The 20,959-nt window shown below is 38.4% G+C and overlaps 1 protein-coding gene and 1 pseudogene across 1 annotated transcript in view; both read left to right on the top strand.

Moving 5' to 3' along the window:
* GIN1 (gypsy retrotransposon integrase 1) overlaps positions 1-8,149 on the top strand; it is a 29,589-nt gene extending 21,440 nt beyond the window's left edge. The window contains exons 6-8 of the mRNA XM_052644144.1: positions 25-198; positions 650-941; positions 7,784-8,149. Of these exons, the coding sequence (XP_052500104.1) occupies positions 25-198; positions 650-941; positions 7,784-8,058 (741 nt within the window). The 3' untranslated portion in view covers positions 8,059-8,149. The remainder of the gene's footprint in view (positions 1-24; positions 199-649; positions 942-7,783) is intronic.
* A 7,844-nt stretch (positions 8,150-15,993) lies between these two features.
* On the top strand, positions 15,994-16,870 carry LOC128051406 (60S ribosomal protein L5-like; annotated as a pseudogene).
* The last annotated feature ends 4,089 nt before the right edge of the window (positions 16,871-20,959 follow it).

Below are 20,959 nucleotides of genomic sequence, written 5' to 3'. Positions count from 1 at the left end.
CAAATTGTTTATTTTTCTTGATAGGAACCTACTAAAAATACACCATATTTTCAAATGTTTAATCGAAATCCTTACATGCCTGAATCTTCTGATATTCGTGAAGTGGATGGTGATAATAGAAGTATGTTTGCCAAAATTCTAGATGCAATTAAAGAAGCTGATAAAATAATGGAGAATAAGACATCTTCAGTGGGCCAGGTGATTCTAATAGAAAAAAAACTATAATGAAAAAGTCTATAAAATGATACAAAAATGTTTTTTCCACATATACACACACACATACATATGATATTCACTGAAACCAAATTTTTTCTATTGAATTCTGCATGTCTTCATTAAACAGTGTGTTTATTAGCTATGAAATTCTGAGAGACATTAATAGGACCATGAGTTTTGGAATGAAGGCGCAGCTGAATTGAGACCCCTGGTCTTGCTTCCCAGTTGTTTAACTTGGGCCTGTTACTTCCTCTCATATTACTTTATTTTCTTTATAAAGTTGGGGTAACAGTGATTTTGAAATATTATTTTAAAACATTAAATGGGATTCTTCCATAGCTTTCAGTAGCACCTCAATAAGTAATATTTTTATTATAATATTATCTGTATTTGCCTTTAAGAAACTATAGCTCTTTTTTTTTAATACTTGCAGATGGAGAACAACAATTTTAATGAACTAAATAAAAGCAAAATCATTGTTAAAAAGAAACCAAGGCCATTAAATCCATTTCATCTGAAAGTGGGTCATGAAGTGTTAAGGCAGAGGAAAAACTGGTGGAAGGACGGCCGCTTCCGGTCCGAGTGGGTCGGCCCCTGTGTCATAGACCGCATCACAGAGCACGGGGGCGCTGTCCTGCGGGACAGCTCCGGGGCGAGGCTGAAGCGGCCCATCAAGATGTCCCACCTGAAGCCCTATGTCAGGGAAGCGGGCGAGCAAGGTAAAGGCCTGTCACCTCTCCACACTGGTACTTTCTGTGAATGAAAACAGAGGTTAAATTATCAGAAATCTCTGCTCCTCCCTGCCTTGCCTTTGGTTAGGTTGTATTTTCCCTTTTCATTTTTATAAAATTTCGTACAGTGTTGGAGCCCAAAGAGTGTGTTTTTTTATTAACATATGGTTTCTGAAACTGTCAGTCAGGTTTGTAAGAGATTTTATTTTGATTTCTCGTGTACTTTTCACACAGTTCTCCCCACCGTTCATGTGCAAGACACTGGACATCTTTCGTAGAGGGAAGAATTATATGCTCATCATTTTCACCTTCAGAATATTTTGTCACTTTTAGCATGCCATGGTAGTAGCTAACATAAATAATGCCAAAACAAACACCATCTGGATTTCTGTTGTGAGATAAATATATTAGGGGATGTTTAAAAATGTGATTGGTTTTTAATGTTGCATCTTATCACGGCCCTGGTAAATGCAGGGGAAGGCAAGAGTGAGAGGTTCTGAGAAGGATGCGCTGTTACAACAGGTGAACAGCACCCTAGACAATGCTACTCGCTCCACAGTGTGAATCTGGATAGTTAAGATGTCCTGATCTTCTCTAATACTTTCCTTCGTGGACTAGAGCTAATTGACATGGCTTTCAGTTTAAATCCTACTTTATTGAAGCTTTTATTTTGTCTTATAGTATCTGCTCTCTAGACTTTCTTTGAGGTAGGTAACTGAGAGGGAATAAATTGGTATCTTAGCTAGTTACTTTTGTTTTTTCTGTAAAGAAAGATAAAATAATTCAAAATTATTTGAATCTGAGTAACAAGAAAGATAATTTAGTGCCTTTTAAAACAGTATAATCAACTGTGTTATTTAACAGGCTTAAGTAAATAATAAATAATAATTACAAAAATAATGATAATAGATAACCCTCTTTCTTAGGATATGAAGCCCTTGAGGCTGCTCAACTGTTTCTCATCTGGGTCACAACTCTCATGTTAAAAGCTCTTAGTACCTTTCTTTCTGCTTATGACAGAACCAGTTGCTGTAGTAAACTTATCTTGGACCATTCCAACTCAGAAAGCTCCCAGTACCTTCATTCTCTGTTTAAAGAAGCACTTTTATTCCTTGTGCCTTCTCAGTCCTAAGCTACCCTTTATGATTTCTTCCTTCTGCAAGTAGGAACAAAAGATCATAAAGTGAAGGTTGTCCTTTCTTCCGATTTTCCCCTCAATCTTTGGTGTTTAGGACTTGATTCCTTCTAATGTGTTAACCTTCCTAAATTAATGCAAAATTCCCTGCTTAAAATGTTACTGCATCAGGATCTGTTTCACCATTTTGTAACTTGCTCTTGCCAAAGAATTTCTTAAGGAGACCTAACATTCCGCTACGACTGAATATTTCAGAATCCAGCTGAATAGAACAATTTCTAAACAGAAGCAGTACAAGTATTACTTTGTGCTTAAATTCTCTACAGATTAGTCTTCAGTAATGCAAGGGAAATTGCAAAATTAGTTCTAGTGTACATATAAGGAACCTGAGATTGATGAGTAAAATTGTTTTTTCTTATTAATCAAAAGAAGTACTAATCCAGCTGAAGTCTGGTTCCTGTTTACTCTGATCTGTTTTTGTGTGTTTCTCTTATTTGTATAAATTCAAAACAAGTGTGATTTCTATCATCTTTTCCTTTGGTATCACATGTTTTCCTGAAAATCTTCACCTCAAAAGCTGATTTTAAAGTCTTTGAACTAAATTTAAAGTAAATATAATGCCTCTGAGTAGTCAGCCCATTGTTTTGACATAAACTTGAACATAGTGTAGCCAGAAGGACTATGAGTTTGTCTGCATTGTTGCTTTCACCAGCCTCGAGATGTCATAACTGCATTAAAGCTCACCAGCCAGAAGAGACATGCTTCTGTTGCCAACTTCTCATCCGTTCTTATCCAGAACATAACAGAGAGGGAGCACGTTCAGTACTAGGTCGACAGTGTTTCTCATTGCCGTTTAAGCAGGTCTGTGTGTCTGTCTGTCTAGTTCAGTTCCAGGCACCTTTTCAAGACTATTCTAACAAGAAATTTTATGTCATACCATCGTGTCTGTTCATAATCATAATGTTTTCCTTTGAGTAGAAAAATGTTATTGACTTCCCATTATTGTATGTGACATAGATTTTGAGTAATTCTGTTTTGATTGGGAATTATCGTGATCAGTATGTGTCTGCCTCCCCTAAAGGCCTTGGTCTGATTGCCCCTCACAGTTTGAGAAATGGTTTTTATTTTTTAATAAGTTTCCCATTGTTGCCATAACAATTTACCACAAATTTAGTGGCTGCAAACACTTACTGTCTCACAGTTCAATACTTAGAAATCCGGTGTAGATCCCAATGGGCTACAGTAAGGCATGGCAGGGCTATGTTCCTTTCTGGAGGCTCAAGAGGGTGTTTTGTGCATTTTCCACCTTCTGGAGGCTGCTCACATCACTTGACTTGTGGTCCTCTTCCTGTCTTAAAAGCCAGCAGTGGGGTAGAATTTGCCTCACGTTACATCACTCCAGCCTCCTATTCTTCCTTCATCTACTGCGTTTCAGGACACCTGTGCTTGGGCTCATCCTGATAATCCAAGATATCCTCTCTACTTTAAGGTTGATTGGTCAGTTGGTTAGCAACCTTAATTCCATCACTACCCTAATCCTTCTTTACCATGTTAGGTAACGTAATCACAAGATTCATGAATTAGTACATAGCTACCATTAGGGGTCCACTGTTCTGCCTAATAGGAGAAGGAAATGGCAACCCACTCCAGTATTCTCACCTAGAGAATCCCGTGGACAGAGGAGCCTGGTGGGCTGCTGTCAGTAGGATCACACAGAGTCAGACATGACTGAAGCGATTTAGCAGCAGCAGCAGCATTCTGCCTAACACAGTTATGGTCTGCACTCACAATAGAAAACAGAGCTTAGTCCCTATATTAAATAAAGCTTGACTTTATTGTTAATGCACAGTCATCTGTTGGTATCCACAGGGAATCAGTTCCAGGACCCCTGTGTATACCAAAATCCACGTGTGCCCAGGTGCCTTGTATGAAATGGCCCTGTTCTCCCCCACCTCCACATCCGTGGTGCAAACCCTGGGGTATGAATACCAACTGTGGTTCCTGCACAGCGCCTCCCTTTGACCTCTCAGTTATGTCATCTCAAAATAAGAATCATTCAGTTCTCTGTTAGTACTGGTTTATCTACTATAATAATTAGTATCAAACTACAGTTATTTATTTTATCATGAGAAAAGTACTAGTATGGCAACACATTGTCCTAGTTTTAGGCTATCAGACCATGTATAGGATTAGTCAAGACACTTCATTTCAGAATGAGAAAATTATTTGTCCTGAAACCTTATACTTTTTCTATTTGAAAAAATAAGTTAATCCAAATCACTGAGACTTTTCTGAGGCCTTGGTTTTGGTTTTTATTTTTCTCCTTAGGGAAATGTTAATATTCTTATCTCACTTTGTTTTTTACTCTAAGACTAAATAAGGAAAAGTATGTCAAAACTGCTGATAACACCTTCCTGACATGTCTTGAAAATACCTCTCCTTCTGAGAAACTAAAGACTTACACAGTCAGTCTGGTCAAAACTGAAATAATGCTTTCATCAAGCATTTATATTAGTAACTAAATCAATAGAATGAGAAAATAAAAATTAAGTAAATTCTGTCATGTAATGTGACTGAGTAGACTAGTCCTTTAATATGGTTTTGTTTATCTCTCTTTATTTTGGGGGCTAAAACTTCCCTTGTTCTTACTTTTTCCATAACTCAGGATTATTCTAGATTAGTACTGTCTAATAGATATATAATGAAAAAACTATGTAATATATAATGTAAAATTTTCTAGTAACCATGTTAAAAAAGTAGGTGAAAATAATTTTAGTTATATATTTTATAATAATCCAATATATCTAAAATAGTATTATTTCAGCATTCATGTAGGCCTCAAAAATCTCTTTCTGGTAGATCTTTGGTAATCTTTTTTGAAGTTAAAGAACATTTCTGTTGGCTGTACTAGGTTTAGAACAAAGCAGGATGGAAACATATTTGACCTTTTCCAAATGAATGAGAATTGTTTTTTCTGTACAAAGGCAACTTGAAATCTCCAGAGTAGTTTTCCATTGCATATAGAGTAATTTTTGTAGACTTTGCTGAATATAATCCTGATTTGCTGCAGTTTTGTCTCACTAAGTTACTTTAAAGATTACTTAAGAAAGTGTGTGTATACATTCAGATATGTATATTGGTTACTTGCATATGGAAGCTCTTGTCTTTTACAAACAAGTGAGGTTGGTCAAGTCCTTTTGTTTCAAAGTCTGTGTAACTAGGAGGTGCTTACACTCAAGGTCTTTGAATGCATTTTCAGGAAATCAAAGTGATAACTTCTAAAAGCTTTGTATCTATCCATAGTTTCCCTGTTGATACATGTTTACTGGACATATTTTTCTATAGTAGACCTGCTTTATCTGTATGGAAAAACATTTTGAGACAGAAAACTTCCTTCCTCAAAGATCTCTGCAAAGATCCAATTAGGAAATACTTAAAATGCTTATAGTAACTGCTCTCACTAATACATTGTGGCATTGTACCCTGAACCTATGAAATTCTCCATGACTTATTAGAAAAATTTTATCAGCAACATTTTTACCCTACCTAACCTTTCAAGTTCTTTTAAATGACTACCTGGCTTTCTCTGATATTAACAGACTAATAGCAAACTTTGATGTTGAACCTCTAGCAACACATTCTAAAGGTGTTTCAACTTCACTGATCGTGTTTTCCTCTTTCCTGCTACTATTGAGCATAGCACGTCTCATGGGTTGCATGATTTTTTTTTATCTTTCAGAATTGTTCTCTTGTTCAGCATTTCCTTGCCTACTAACATAGAAAATTATCACCTTCAATTATCCATACTTTTATTTCCATCATACCTATGTGTATCTTAACAGCATTTTCTATGTAATTACTGCTGTTGCATTAATAAGAATTGGTGAGGTTAAACTTTGAAAACCTCTCAAAACTAAAATACCAAGTACACTTTCCCTGACGAAGAAGTAAATGGGCAAAACTAAATGTCCATACAAGCCCAAGTCTTCTTATGCCACTTATTAGGAAAAAACATAGCTTTGTTTGATCTTTTGATGTTTGTAAATTTAAAGTTCATAAATGTGTGACTTACAGGGTTGGAATAGATTCAGTTAGCTTTTCACATATTCAGTTCACTTCAGTTCAGTTGCTTAGTTGTGTCCGACTCTTTGCGACGCCATGGACTGCAGCACGCCAGGCCTCCCTGCCCATTGCCAACTCCCAGAGTTTACTCAAACTCATGTCCATTGAGTCGGTGATGCCATCTAACCATCTCATCCTCTGTCATACCCTTCTCCTCTGCCTTCAGTCTTTCTCAGCATCAGGGTCTTTTCAAAGGAGTCAGCTCTTCGCATGAGGTGGCCAAAGTATTGGAGTTTCAGCTTCAACATCAGTCCTTCCAACATTAGTATGAGGATAAGTATGGTGGAATCATGTTCTGGGATATATTAGCACATTTATCTGCTCTGAGAAACTTTCATTGATCTCTAGTCTAAATGAGCTATTAATGTTCCTTTTGCTCTTTCTTGAACTTCAAATTTGAGGGTTCTTTAAAATCTTCATTAAAATCTTTAAGAGATTCTGTTAATGTTTTGGGAGAAAATCCAGAAAGAGAAGACAGGGGTCCAGGAAGCTAATCAGTGGTAGTTCAGGTCCAGGAAGCTTATCAGTGGAATAGTTCCTTGTTGTAATGAATTAAAATACTATGTAGGGTGGAGTTCTTTTACCTACATTAACCTTTGTTTATAAAGATTCTGCTGCTTTGCCATCTGTTTAACCCTCATTTTAAACATTTTTTTTCCCTGATAGTGAAGATAAATTTGCTGAAAATAGAATAAAATATTGACAAGGAAAATTCCTTATCGGTATTTTAGTATAGATTTAGCTACACGTTGAAAGTTCATGAGCACTTTAATATTGAATTAGACTTAAGTAAGCTAATTAACCTAATCAATTGTAGCCTGCCTACTTGCACATACCTCTTATATAAACCTGATTGTAGGAACTTTATCTTCATTGTAGTTTATCACTTCATAGTGTGACAATTTGATGTTATTGTCCTAATATGAATTCCATAAAGATTAAAGAATTATCTAAAGTTGTAAATAAAAGGATTTAACCATTCCATTTATTAAAGTATCTTTCAGGACCCCATAAATGCATCCAGAAATGCTTTGAGATATATATTAAGGATATCATCAACATCAAAAATATAGTTTATAACTTTTGTTTTTAACCTATACCATGATTCTCAGCCCTTTCCACCCCCTCACTTACACCTACCAAAGACAGATCAAGAGAATACTCTTTAATGGCCTATAGGGAAAAGAACCCAAAAAAGTTGGATATATGTGTATGTATATAACAGGTTCACTTTGCTGTACACCTGAAACTAACACAACATTGTAAGTCAATTGTACCACAATAAATTTTTTTTTAACTTGTAAAAAAAAACCTATATTATTCCTTTTTTTTTTTTTTAAAGTCTGGCTCTCTTAATTCCTTGATCTCTCCTGAATTCTGTATGTATGAACCATCAAATTCATATATCATTTTATTCATTCTTCTACATGTACTTATTTAGGAGATATGAGAACCCATCAGAAATTAATCTTGATAGTTAATTTGTATTACTTGGGATTTTATTCCTTATTTTATATTGTTTCATTTTAAAGTGGTTTAATTATAGTTCTAAAAGGCAAGCTTGTGTTCCTTCTTTCAGATAGCCTCCATCTCTTACACGGTTCAGTAGTGGCGGATCATGACTATGTTGGAATGCCCGAGCTTCCAGTTGGAGCATACCAAGCAAGTATTCTGGTGGAAGATGGGGCTGTTAGAGTAGTCGACAGTGAGTTACTGACGTCAAGCAAGGATCGTGAACTATTAGAATACAGAAATACCAAAATCTCTCCACTGATGGAAGATCCTAATGTTCTTGAAAAGCAGACTTTTAGTCTCTTGGACTCTTCAAACCAGGTCCTTGAGTACTTAACTTAGTAAACACAAAAATTCATTTAACGTGCTGTTTAGAGAATACATCACCTTGAATCTTATCTTTGCCATTCAAAAAGATTACATAGAAAAGTATCTTGACAAACTCTTAATGACTAAATCCTGAAGGTTTATTTTGTAATTATTTATCTGAAGTTGTTCTTCTTTTGTGTATATATGTGTATATATATATTTAGGCAAAGGAAGCATGTAATATATGGCTATTATTTTTTCTTCTACAAACACAACAGGCAAAGCATGCTTACTTCTTAGGAAGTAAACTAAATTCCAACTGAAAACTGGTATTGTTACCATGTTTTCAGTTTCAATTTTTTTTTTAATATTCCCCCCTTTTAAAAACTGTTTGAACTACCTAGAACTGCATTAATAAATATTTATTGAATGTGTTAAATGAAACCTGTTCCTGTGTCGTTGAAACGTCTAAAACTATTGTAGTTACTTAATGGGCTCCTACAGTGTATTGGTAAGTTCACCTTGTAGACAGGCTAAGGATTAGGATCTGAAACTATATATTGGATTGAAAACGTGTGCATTTCCATAGTATATATTAAAGTCAAAAGCATCCATGAATAAATTTTTTTCTGCAGTCTTGAAAAAGTAAACTATAAAATAACTGATATTAAAGATTTTAAACTATAATATCTATAATAGTTACAACTTTGCTCAACAAATATTTGTTATAAAGCACTTTGAAGAATGTTGTGGGATATATAAAAGCTATGTGTGTCTTGTCCCCAAAAGACTTACAGTCTGGTAAGGAATATAGGTCATACAAGCCACATACACAACAAATTGCCAACCTCTGCTGGATCACTGGAAAAGCAAGAGAGTTCGAGAGAAACATCTACTTATGTTTATTGACTACGCCAAAGCCTTTGACTGTGTGGATCACAACAAACTGTGGAAAATTCTGAAAGAGATGGGAATACCAGACCACCTGACCTGCTTCCTGAGAAACCTGTATGCAGGTCAGGAAGCAATAGCTGGAACTGTACATGGATCAACAGACTGGTTCCAAATCGGGAAAGGAGTACGTCAAGGCTGTATATTGTGACCATACTTATTTAACTTACATGCAGAGTACATCATGAGAAACACTGGGCTGGATAAAGCACAAGCTGGAATCAAGATTGCTGGGAGAAATATCAATAACCTCAGATATGCAGATGACACCACCCTTATGGCAGAAAGTGAAGAAAAACTAAATAGCCTCTTGATGAAAGTGAAAGAGGAGAGTGAAAAAGTTGGCTTAAAACTCAACATTCAGAAAACTAAGATCATAGCATCTCCATCACTTCATGGCAAATAGATGGGGAAACAGTGGAAACAGTGTCAGACTTTATTTTTTTTGGCTCCAAAATCACTGCAGATGGTGACTGCAGCCATGAAATTAAAAGACGCTTACTCCTTGGAAGGAAAGTTATGACCAACCTAGATAGCATATTCAAAAGCAGAGACATTACTTTGCCAACAAAGGTCCATCTAGTCAAAGCTATGGTTTTTCCAGTAGTCATGTATGGATGTGAGAGTTGGACTATAAAGAAACATGAGCACTAAAGAATGGATGCTTTTGAACTGTGGTGATGGAGAAGACTTGAGAGTCCCTTGGTCTGCAAGGAGATCCAACTAGTCCATCCTAAAGGAGATCAGTCCTGGGTGTTCATTGGAAGGACTGATGCTGAAGCTGAAACTCCCAATACTGTGGCCACCTGATGCAAAGAACTGACTCATTGGAAAAGATCCTGATGCTGGGAAAGATTGAAGGTGGGAGGAGAAGGGGATGACAGAGGATAAGATGGTTGGATGGCATCACTGACTCAGTGGATATGAGTTTGAGTAAACTCCGGGAGTTGGTGATGGACGGGGAGGCCTGGTGTGCTGCAGTCCATGGGGTCACAAAGAGTCGGACATGACTGAGTGACTGAACTGAACTGAAAAGGAAAAATGATTAGAGGAAAGAAATCAAAGCCTTCATCTTATATCACTGACCAGATAGATTCCACATAAAATTCCAGAAAGAAGCCTTAAGAAAACATAGTTGTCTCAGTGATTCCTGTCCTCCCATTAGCAGAACAGAGTTGACGGGGTCATACGGAACTCTGGTAAATGTAAGTGGTCAAGTTCCCTTTTCTCAACTCAAATGAAGTGAAATTCTTTTTCAATATCTGAGTAAGTTTTTTCCCACTGTAACAGGGTAATAATGAGTCATTTTAGAATTACAGTTTCTAACCCTTTTTTTTCTTTTAGAATTCTGCCTCCCCTAAGTACTTTCTCACGCAGATCTTCATCCTATGTGCACTGATCATGTTGGGTTCCACTACACTCTGTCTACAAATCACCCCGAATTCTTAGTGGCTTAAAACAAGACTTTCACTTCTTAGCCACCCTCTTGGTTCATTAAGGCTGCATTTTCATCCTCACTCCAAGATGCAGGCTGAAAGAAACTAACTTCTGGAATACCCCCGTCACCATGGCAAGGGGAGAGCGTGGTGAACTGAGCACCGGCTGTGAAAAGACTTGGATGTCCTTCTTACTTGCATCACGACAGTCAGACCTAGTCACGTGCTGCTAATGGGTACAGCTTTCTTTTTGTAGTGATAGCAGTGTTCTAAAGTTACTCGTGATGGATATGTAACTGAAAATACTAAGATCCACTGAGTTGTATACTTTAAAATGCTGAATTTTATGAGAGTTATATCTCAATAGAATTGTTGTGTAACAGTCTAAACAAAAGTTTAAAGAAGAAACAAAACCTAGCCACCTAGCCATGCCTAATACAGCCCTATTGTATGCCTTGAAAGGAGGAAAACTAGGGTATTGGTGGATTGCTGCAATGACTGCCAAAACTCTTTTTTCCAGGTTTTATTAAAGGCCATTTATGCTGATAGTTACTTTATTTCCTGATAGTGAACATAAGCTGTTCAAATAAAAATGCTGATTTTATTACTGAAATCTCAGAATTTGAATGCAGATTCCAAATATAGATATTAAACAAATACACGGGAAATACCTACAAATTAGATATATACACATAATCTTATCGTAATGTTTACAGGGCCCTGTCAAGAGAGAAAATAGATTTTTACATACCTTATGCCTAAATATTTAGAGGTGATAAATCAAGCTAATAAGCTATTCCTATGTCAGCAAATATGCCTCAGGCTTCCTCGAATTCTTGGACTCCTCCAGCCTGACAGGAGTAAGCGGCAAAGCAGGGCTAGCTGGCCCCAGAGCAATCTTTGTCTCCCTCCATCCTCCCTGAAGAATGACTTTCCGCCCTCCCCTGCTGCGCCTCTCCTCCATCTGAGCCCCTGCAGATGCACCCTCGGACCGGCCCAAGCCTTTGCGGTGTGATCTCCGCCTCTGTCCACCCCCTAGGAGGGAGGCCTTCCAAGAGGTTCTCCAGGTGGGAAAGGGGCACATCCCTGAGCCCTGAGAGCTCACTCTATGTGGAGGGACACTGTCAAGGGGGACGGAGCACAGCCCTTAAGCCAAGAGCCCAGAGTGAGTCCCTCTTACCAGGATTTAACGGAGTTGTTCTGTAAGCAGAGAGGAAAATTTTGACCAAAAAAATAGCAATGTCTTCATGAGGCTTTGTATGCCACCTTGTGGTATTTTTTATGAACACTTAAAAACATAGCAGGAAATGCTGAGTATACTAAAGAAAATTTTTTGAATGAAAGTAATTTCCTCTCTTGAAACATTTTTAAATGTCATAATTAAAATTTCTTATTTCATCATCTTTTAAAAAGGTAACTAAGGTTTACGAAATAAAACTTACTAGTTATGAGATTCATTCATACCCTCAAAAAAGATATGTATTATGTCCATGTGCTGTTCTGGCTCTAAGGATATATCAATGAGAAATCTCTCTGCCTTCCTACACCTTGAAGTCCAATAGGAGAGTGAAACAGTGACCTGTAGTTCTTAATGAATACATTTCTTTACTTATATCCAATCTTAAAATCTCAATGATAGCCTTTTGTGTAGACATCTTGTTTGGGACCCTTACATTAAGCCTCTTCCACTTTTTGACTGTGTATAAAGTTCTAATAATGTTTTATTCAGAGGTCTGGAAAGGACTGGGCCATTTCCAGCTGGAGTTTCTAATCATGATGATTAGTAATTAAACACCAAAATAAGCATTTAAGAAGCAAATTTTTTTTTTCAAACTTTTATTTTCCACAGATGAATTTGTGATTGAGAGGGCAATGCCAGCTTTGTGCAGTGTTACAATTAAAGTTAAACAGGCAAAGGTCAATTCAATGCCATCAAATGAAAAAGTATCTAAATTGGTAGCTTGCCCAGAGTGTGAGGACCAGATTGACGGATTCTCCTGCTTCCCCTAATCTCTCCCTGTCCTCCTCACCCAATTTCTTCCTCACCCCCCATTAACACTACTTCCTTTGTGTTCTCATGCAAAACTCATTAAGAAGGTAAGGTGCGCTGGGTCCAGTGGACTTTGCTTATCTCCCCATCTCATTGTCCACACTTGGCAGGTCCTTGCCAAGAGCACATAGTGAGGAGAGCCATTTCCTTGGGCTGGCAGGTAGCTAGAGGAGATCAGATAGCCAATGACGCCTTCGCTCACTTGTTATCTCCACAGCCCAGTAGAGCTTCTGTTAGTTCTAATAAGAGGTCCCAGGAAATGAAGATCAGAAGAGAAACTAAAGGGAACGGAGCCCGACTTCACTCCTTCCTGTGTATTATTTTGAAGTAGAAGTGAAGAGAAAAGTTCTCACTGGAATGGTTCTTGCAGTATGCTTTCCTCCTGCACTCTAACATGTAATCTATAGTCTCTGGGTTTCTGTGCTTTTCCTTTTTCCCTTTAGAATTCCATCCTTACATATATAAATATATGTATACACATACATATATATATATACAATTCATTAAAAAATTATATGTGGTAAATAAACAGTGATGAAACCATCATAGTGGTGGTTTATGTGACTTAGTCATAGCTAGAAGCAAGTCAGCAGCAAATCCGCCTCAAGTTTGAGAACAGCACTTACAGTGAATCCTCACTGATCACTAACTATGTTAATAATCACCCATTTTGCCTGAGGTAGTTAATACATTATTAGTTTAAAAGGTACTCACTTATTTTTATGTAATATTAAAAAAACCATAAAATCCAGAATATATAAAAATTCCTGTAACTCAGTACACAAAAAGAACCCAATTTAAAAATGGGCAAAAGGTTTGATTTACATTTTCTCAAAGAAAGATATGCAAATGAGATACGCCGTCACACTCATTAGAATGGCTCTGATAGTTTTGAAAAAGAGAAAAAAAGTGTTGATGACACTGTAGAGAAATTGCAGCCCTTGTACATTACTGATAGGAATGTAAAAGTATAAAATGGTTCAGCCACTATGGGAAACTGTTTCTCCCTCAGAAACCTGAACATAGACTTATCATATGACCCAGCAATCCCACTCCTAGGTATATACCCAAAGGAACTGAAAACAGGCCCTGGAACAGATAATTGTATGCCAACGTTTATTGTAGTATTATCCAATAGTCAAAAGGTAGAAACAATCCAAGTGTCCACTGACAGATGAATGAGTATAGAAAACGTGGTATATACATGCAAAGGAATATTATTCAGCTATCAAAAGGAATGAAGTTCTGAATAATGCTACCACATGATTGACCCTTGAAGAAACTATCCTAAGTGAAATATGTCAAATATAAAGAGAAATACTGCATCAGTTCAGTTAAGTTCAATCTCTCAGTCATGTCCGACTCTTTGCGACCCCATGAACCACAGCAGCCAGGCCACCCTGTCTATCACCAACTCCCGGAATCCACCCAAACCCATGTTCATCAATTCGGTGATGCCATCCAACCATCTCATCCTCTGTCATCCCTTTCTCCTCCTGCCCTCAATCTTTCCCAGCATCAGGGTCTTTTCAAATGAGTCAACTCTTCGCATCAGGTGGCCAAAGTATTGGAGTTTTAGCCTCAGCATCAGTCCTTCCAATGAACACCCAGGACTGATCTTTAGGATGGACTGGTTGGATTTCCTTGCAATCCAAGGGACTCGTAAGAGTCTTCTCCAGCACCACAGTTCAAAAGCATCAATTGTTCGGTGCTCACCTTTATAGTCCAACTCTCACATCCATACATGACCACTGGAAAAACAGTAGCCTTGACTAGAAAGAACTTTGTTGGCAAAGTAATCTCTCTGCTTTTTAATATGCTATCTAGGTGGGTCATAAACTTCCTTCCAATGAGCAAGCATCTTTTAGTTTCATGGCTGCAATCACCATCCGCAGTGATTTTGGAGCCCAGGAAAATAAAGTCAGCCACTGTTTCCACTGTTTCCCCATCTATTTGCCATGAAATAATGGGACCAGATGCCATGATCTTAGTTTTCTGAATGTTGAGCTTTAAGCTAACTTTTTCACTCTCCTCTTTCACTTTCATCAAGAGGCTTTTTAGTTCTTCTTTGCTTTCTACCATAAGGGTGGTGTCATCTGCATATCTGAGGTTATTGATATTTCTCCCAGCAATCTTGATTCCAGCTTGTGCTTCCTCCAGCCCAGCGTTTCTCATGATGTACTCTGCATATAAGTTAAATAAGCAGGGTGAAAATATACAGGCTTGATGTACTCCTTTTCCTATTTGGAACCAGTCTGTTGTTCCATGTCCAGTTCTAACTGTTGCTTCCTGACCGACATACATGATTCCACCTATATGAAATATCCAAAACAGGCAAATCCATAGAGATAGAAAGTAGATTTAAGTGTTTACCAGGGCTTAGGGGAGAGGAAATGGGGAGTTAATGCTTAATGGCTACAAATTTCTGGTTGAAGTAACGAAGTTGTTTTGGGAATAGTGGTGATGACTGCACCACAGAGAAGTGTCATCAATGTCACTGAACCGTAAATGGTGAAAATGGCAACTTTCATCTTATCTCAATTTTGCCACAATTTAGAAAGATTAATAATGTAATATATAAAAAACTATTGACTTATTCACTTAGGTGAATTGTATGATATGTGAGTTATATCTTAATAAAGTTGTTTTTAAAAGGTCATGGGATACAACTTAAATTGTGCTTAGATGAAAATTTATGACCTATATACTTACTTATAATTGATGCTTTTGAAGTGTGGTGTTGGAGAAGACTCTTGAGAGTCCCTTGGACTGCAAGGAGATCCAACCAGTCCATTCTAAAGGACATCAGTCCTGAATATTCACTGGAAGGACTGATGCTGAAGCTGAAACTCCAATACTTTGGCCACCTGATGCGAAGAGCTGACTCATTTGAAAAGACCCTGACGCTAGGAAAGATTGAGGGCAGGAGAAGGGGACAACAGAGGATGAGATGGTTGGATGGCATCACCAACTCAATGGACATGAGTTTGAGTCAACTCTGGGAGTTGGTGATGGACAGGGAAGCCTGGCGTGCTGTGGTTCATGGGGTCGCAAAGAATTGGACATGACTGAGCAACTGAACCTAACTGACACACTTACTTACATTGGAGAAAATAAAGTTTACAAAGTAATGAGCTAAGCATCCAATTTAATGTGGTAGAAAAAGAATAAGTGACCAAGCCTAAGGAAAACAAGGCATGAATCATGAACATAATAGAAATTAATAAAATAGAAAATACGTTTATAATGATAGGATGAACTAAACCAAAAGTTGCTTTTTTGAAGACACTAATAAATTGAGACAAATCTAGCAAGTTCTAATTTAAAAAATAAACAGAATTTGTAAATACAAAATATTATAAAATGGTCAGAATGCCATATAATGCAGATATTTAAAAGACAAATGATATTATAACAATCCTGATAACTTCAAAATCTTTATAAAATTGATAAATTCTAGAAAAATTTAACGTGCAAATGTGGTTCAAGAAGAAATAAGCCAGCTCTTTGGCAAGCTGTGAACCCCAGGCTCTGTTCCACAGCATGGGGTTTGTTAAAGTTGTCAAGAATAAAGGCTACTTCAAGAGATACCACTGAAATTTAGAGGACAGCAAGAGGGCAAAACTGACGACTATACTCAGAAATGATTGGTAATCCACGATAAAAAAAAGTACAACACACTCAAATACAGAATGCCAGTTCATGTAACCAACCGAGGTATCATTTGTCAGATTACTTACACCAGTCTAAAAGGAGATATACGCAGCTTATGCTCACGAACTCCCAAAATAAGGTGTGATGGTTGGCCTGACAAATAACCCTGCTGCATATTGTACTGGCCTGCAGGCTTCTTAGTAGGTTTGGTATCAGCAAGATTTATGAAGGCCAAGTCGAGGTGACTGTGGATGAGTACAGTGCAGGAAGCCCTGGTGGTCAGCCAGGTGCCTTCACCTGTTGTTTGGATGCAAGACTTGCCAGGTCTACTACTGGAAAGAAAGTTGGGGACCCTCAAGGGAGTTGTGGATGGAGGCTTGTCTATCCCTCACAGTATCACATGATTCCCTGGTTATGATTCAGGAAGCAAAGAACTCAGTTCTGAGGTTCACTGAAAGCTCACCATGGAGTAAAACATGGCAAATGACAGGCATAGCCTGGCTGAAGATGAGGACGCTTGTAAGAAACAATTCTCTCAATATCGAACGGACTCTGTAACTCCAGACATGATGGGGGAGGCGTATAGGAAAGCTCATGCTGCAATTAAGAGAATCCAGTGGACGAGAAGAAGCCTAGGAAAGAAGCTGAAAAGAAGTGGAACTACCCCCAAATGTCACTTGTCCAGAAGAAAGACTGGGTAGCTCAGAAGAAGGCAGGCTTCTTTAGAGCTCAGAAACAGGCTGCCAAGAGTTAATACATGAAACCAGTTTTCTATGAAGATTTTTCAGATAAAGACAATAATAAACATTGACCAAGCAAATAAAAAGCCACGTGATTTTACCAAACATTTATAACAAAATTTAAGGAATACATAATTTTAATCTTACGCAAATTATTTTATGGTATAGAAACAGAAGTACCACTCCTTATATCTCTGGCATGAGGATAGCATAATCTTAAAATCTGAAAAAGATGGGATGAGAAAGGAAAATAACAGGTCATTCTCTCATGAACATGAATACAAAGATATAAAAATAAATTAGTAAACTGATTCCAGTGATCTATAAAAATACATATTATGACCAAACTGAGTGGATTCCCAAAATGCAAGTTTGATTTAATTAACAGCTGCATTTCTAAGAGAGCTGGCCAAAAAAAGAGTAGAAATACACCCAATGTTTTAACGGAGAAAATTTAAGGAACTTTTTAAAGATGAACAGAACCCACAATGAACGGTGGGACATCTGGTAACCAGAAATAGCCAGAAACCTCTAGGCCTGAGGGGGCAAAGAGTGGAAGTGCCCCGTGAGAGATGAATTTATGGAAGAAAATTTAACCATCAGTGGTGGTCATCATAGAGAAAGGCAACCTCATCACAGAGAAAGCCAGAACTGTGTAAGTCAGAACTGTGACGATCACGGTTAGAACTGACCCTCAGAGAGGACCACCCTCCCATCTCATCTCGGACTGCCGCTGCTGCTGCTGCTAAGTCACTTCAGTCATGTCTGACTCTGTGCGACCCCATAGACTGCAGCCCACCAGGCTCCTCCGCCCAAGGGATTTTCCAGGCAAGAGCACTGGAGTGGGGTGCTATTGCCTTCTCCCATCTCGGGCTAGTGCTTCTCATTTGTTGGTGCCCACCCCGCCCCCCAAGAGAAGCCAGTGGCAGGGAGCTTGGGGTTGGGATGAAAGCAGTAGGGATCAGCCTCCTGGGGACCAGAGCTGACAGGGCAGAGAATTGATGCAGGTGAGCAATTTGAGAAGAATCAGCAAAACCACATAATCAGATGTTAAAAAAAAGAAAAACGTCACTTAATCATCTAGTTAGGTGGCAAACATTTTCTGTAAAGGACTTAGCTAGATAGTAAATATTTTTCAGCTTTGCAGACTATATATTCTGTTGGAATCACAAAATTCTGCCATTGTAGTAGAAGCAGTCATATTACATACTAAACAAAAGTGTGTGTCTGTTTTCCAATAACATTTTATGTACCCCCTGCACCCTGCAAAAAAATTGTGGACTTAATTCAGCCTGTGGGTCATAGTTTGTAGACAGTTTATCTAGTAGATGCAGAGAAAGTATTTGCTCAGTGTTAACAACCATGTGAAATAAAAAATTCTTGGCAAACTCAGAAGGGCATTCCCTTATCCTGATAAAGTATCAGTTCATCTCAGTCACTCAGTCATGTCTGACTCTTTGTGACCCTATGGACTGCAGCACGCCAGGCCTCTCTGTCCATCACCAACTCCCAGAGTTCACTCAAACTCAAGTCCATTGAGTCAGTGATGCCATCCAACCATCTCATCCTCTGTCATCCCCTTTTCCTCCTGCCTTCAGTCTTCCCCAGCATCAGGGTCTTTTCAGATGAGTCAGTTGTTCACATCAGGTGGCCAAAGTATTGGAGGTTCAGCTTCAACATCAGTCCTTCCAATGAATAGTCAGGACTGATTTCCTTTAGGATTGACTGACTGGATCTCCTTGCTGTCCAAGGGACTCTCAAGAGTCTTCTCTAACACCACAGTTCAAAAGCATCAATTCTTTGGTGCTCAGCTTTCCTTATAGTCCAACTCTCACATCCATACATGACCACTGGAAAAACCAAAGCTTTGACTAGATGGATCTTTGTTGAAATCTAGACACAGTCAATAAATTCATTAAAAGAGGTTCAACTTTATTAATAGCCAGAAAAAAAAATGCAAAGTAGAACTATTATTTAAAACCTACAAGATTGGAAATAGTTTAAAATACTGACAAGGATGAGGACAGACAGTACAATTAATACATTATTGATGAGTCTATAAATTGATCTAGCTATTTTGGAAAAACAATTTAGTATTATATAACAAAGCTGAAGATGCACAGGCCTATAATCCAGTAATTTTGCGCCAGGAGCTGCGTTGAAAGAGGAATATTTGCAATAGCAAAACACTGGAAACAACATGAGTATCTAGCAACACAATGAGTAAGTGGATTGTGCCATACTCATACAGTGAAACACTTCATAGCAGTGAAAAAGAACAAGTTACAGGCTAACAAAAAAGCATGGAGGAAGTCAGGAGCACAACATGGGGCAGAAAAATCAATGTGAAAAAGAAAGAGAGACATGGGTAAAGTTTTGAAGAAAGTGAGAAAGGAAGGCGATGCCTCCGGGTGTGGGTGAGCATTCCAGAGGAGAAGAGCCAGCGAGTGCAAAGATGCTGAGCTGTTTGTGTTTGGGATAGTTTGTGTTTTGAGGGATAGTAAGGGGATAAGTTCTGAGTAAGGATGCTCAGAACAGAGTAAGAGGAGGTATAATCAGAGGTCAGAGAGGCAAAGGGGTAGAATAAATTGTTTCATGATTTGTAGGTCACTGTATGGAGTCTGCTTTTTAGTTTGAATAACATGGTTGCTCACTGAAAGTATCTGACAAAAGTGACCTGACCTGACACGTGTTTTAGGTCATCACTTTGGAAGCTGGAATCAGAATGGACTGAGAAAGGGCAATGGAGGGCTGGTTAGGAGACTGTTGCAATAATTCAAGTGAGAGATGACGATAGCATGGGTAGCAATGGATGTGAGAAATGCTTAGTATGCGTTATATTTTAAAGCTAGATTACCTGGAATTTGTTGACACTGAAAGTAAGTATTTAAGGAAAACAGGAGTCTGTGATGACTCTAAACTTTCTGGGTTTGTACAACCAGAAGGATGGAGTTGCCGCTGAGATGAGGACGACTTGGAGGAGCAGGTTTGGGAAAGACAAAGTAAGTTCAGTTTTGAACAGGTTGTGTTTGAGATAGACATGCAGATGGATCTGTCGGGTAGACTTTTGGATATAAGAGCCTGAAGTTCAGGGGGTAGGAATTCAGTATTCATTTATGCACCGTCAGAATTCTTCAAAAGAAAACTTGTAATATGTGTCCTTTGGGGGAAACCAAGACATTATCTTTGCATCAGAGAGTTGCACTTGCTGTTGACCCACCACACTCCTTGTTAATTGTTGCTGAGGGAGCGATCGAAAGCATCGGGTGATTGATTACACACTCTGGCATTATTTGTATTACTTGGCAGAGCAAACAGATGTTTAAGCAAGGCTCCTCATTTCATGAATGATGGCAGCTGAGCATTCACCTCCCTTCCCCCTTTGATGGATATAGCTGATGCTAGCACCATGTTGATGAAAGTGAAAGAGGAGCGTGAAAAAGTTGGCTTAAAGCTCAGCATTCAGAAAACTAAGATCATGGAACCTGGTCCCATCACATCATGGCAAATAGATGGAGAAGCAGTGCAAACAGTGGCAGACTTTATTTTTCTGGGCTCCAAAATCACTGCAGATGGTGATTGCAGCCATGAAATTAAAAGACGTTTGCCCCTTGGAAGGAAAGCCATGACCAACCTAGACAGCATATTAAAAAAGCAGAGACATTACTTTGCCAACAAAGGTCCATCTAGTCAAGGCTATGGTTTTTCCAGTGGTCATGTATGGATGTGAGAGTTGGACTATAAAGAAAGCTGAGCATCGAAGAATTAATGCTTTTAAACTGTGCTGTTGGAGAAGACTCTTGCGAGTCCCTTGGACTGCAAGGAGATCCAACCAGTCCATCCTAAAGGAGATCAGTCCTGGGTGTTCATTGGAAGGACTGACGCTGAAGCTGAAACTCCAATATTTTGGCCACCTGATGTGAAGAGCTGACTCATTTGAAAAGACCCTGATGCTGGGAAAGATTGAGGGCAGGAGGAGAAGGGGACAACAGAGGATGAGATGATTGGGTGGCATCACTGAATCGATGGACATGGGTTTGGTAAACTCTGGGATTTGGTGATGGACAGGGAGGCCTGGTGTGCTGCAGTTCATGGGGTCACAA

The sequence above is a fragment of the Budorcas taxicolor genome, chromosome 7, assembly GCF_023091745.1.
Source record: "Budorcas taxicolor isolate Tak-1 chromosome 7, Takin1.1, whole genome shotgun sequence".
Classification (NCBI taxonomy): Eukaryota; Metazoa; Chordata; class Mammalia; order Artiodactyla; family Bovidae; genus Budorcas; species Budorcas taxicolor.
Note: the sequence above shows the minus strand (reverse complement) of the source record. Positions and strands in the feature narration are given on the sequence as shown.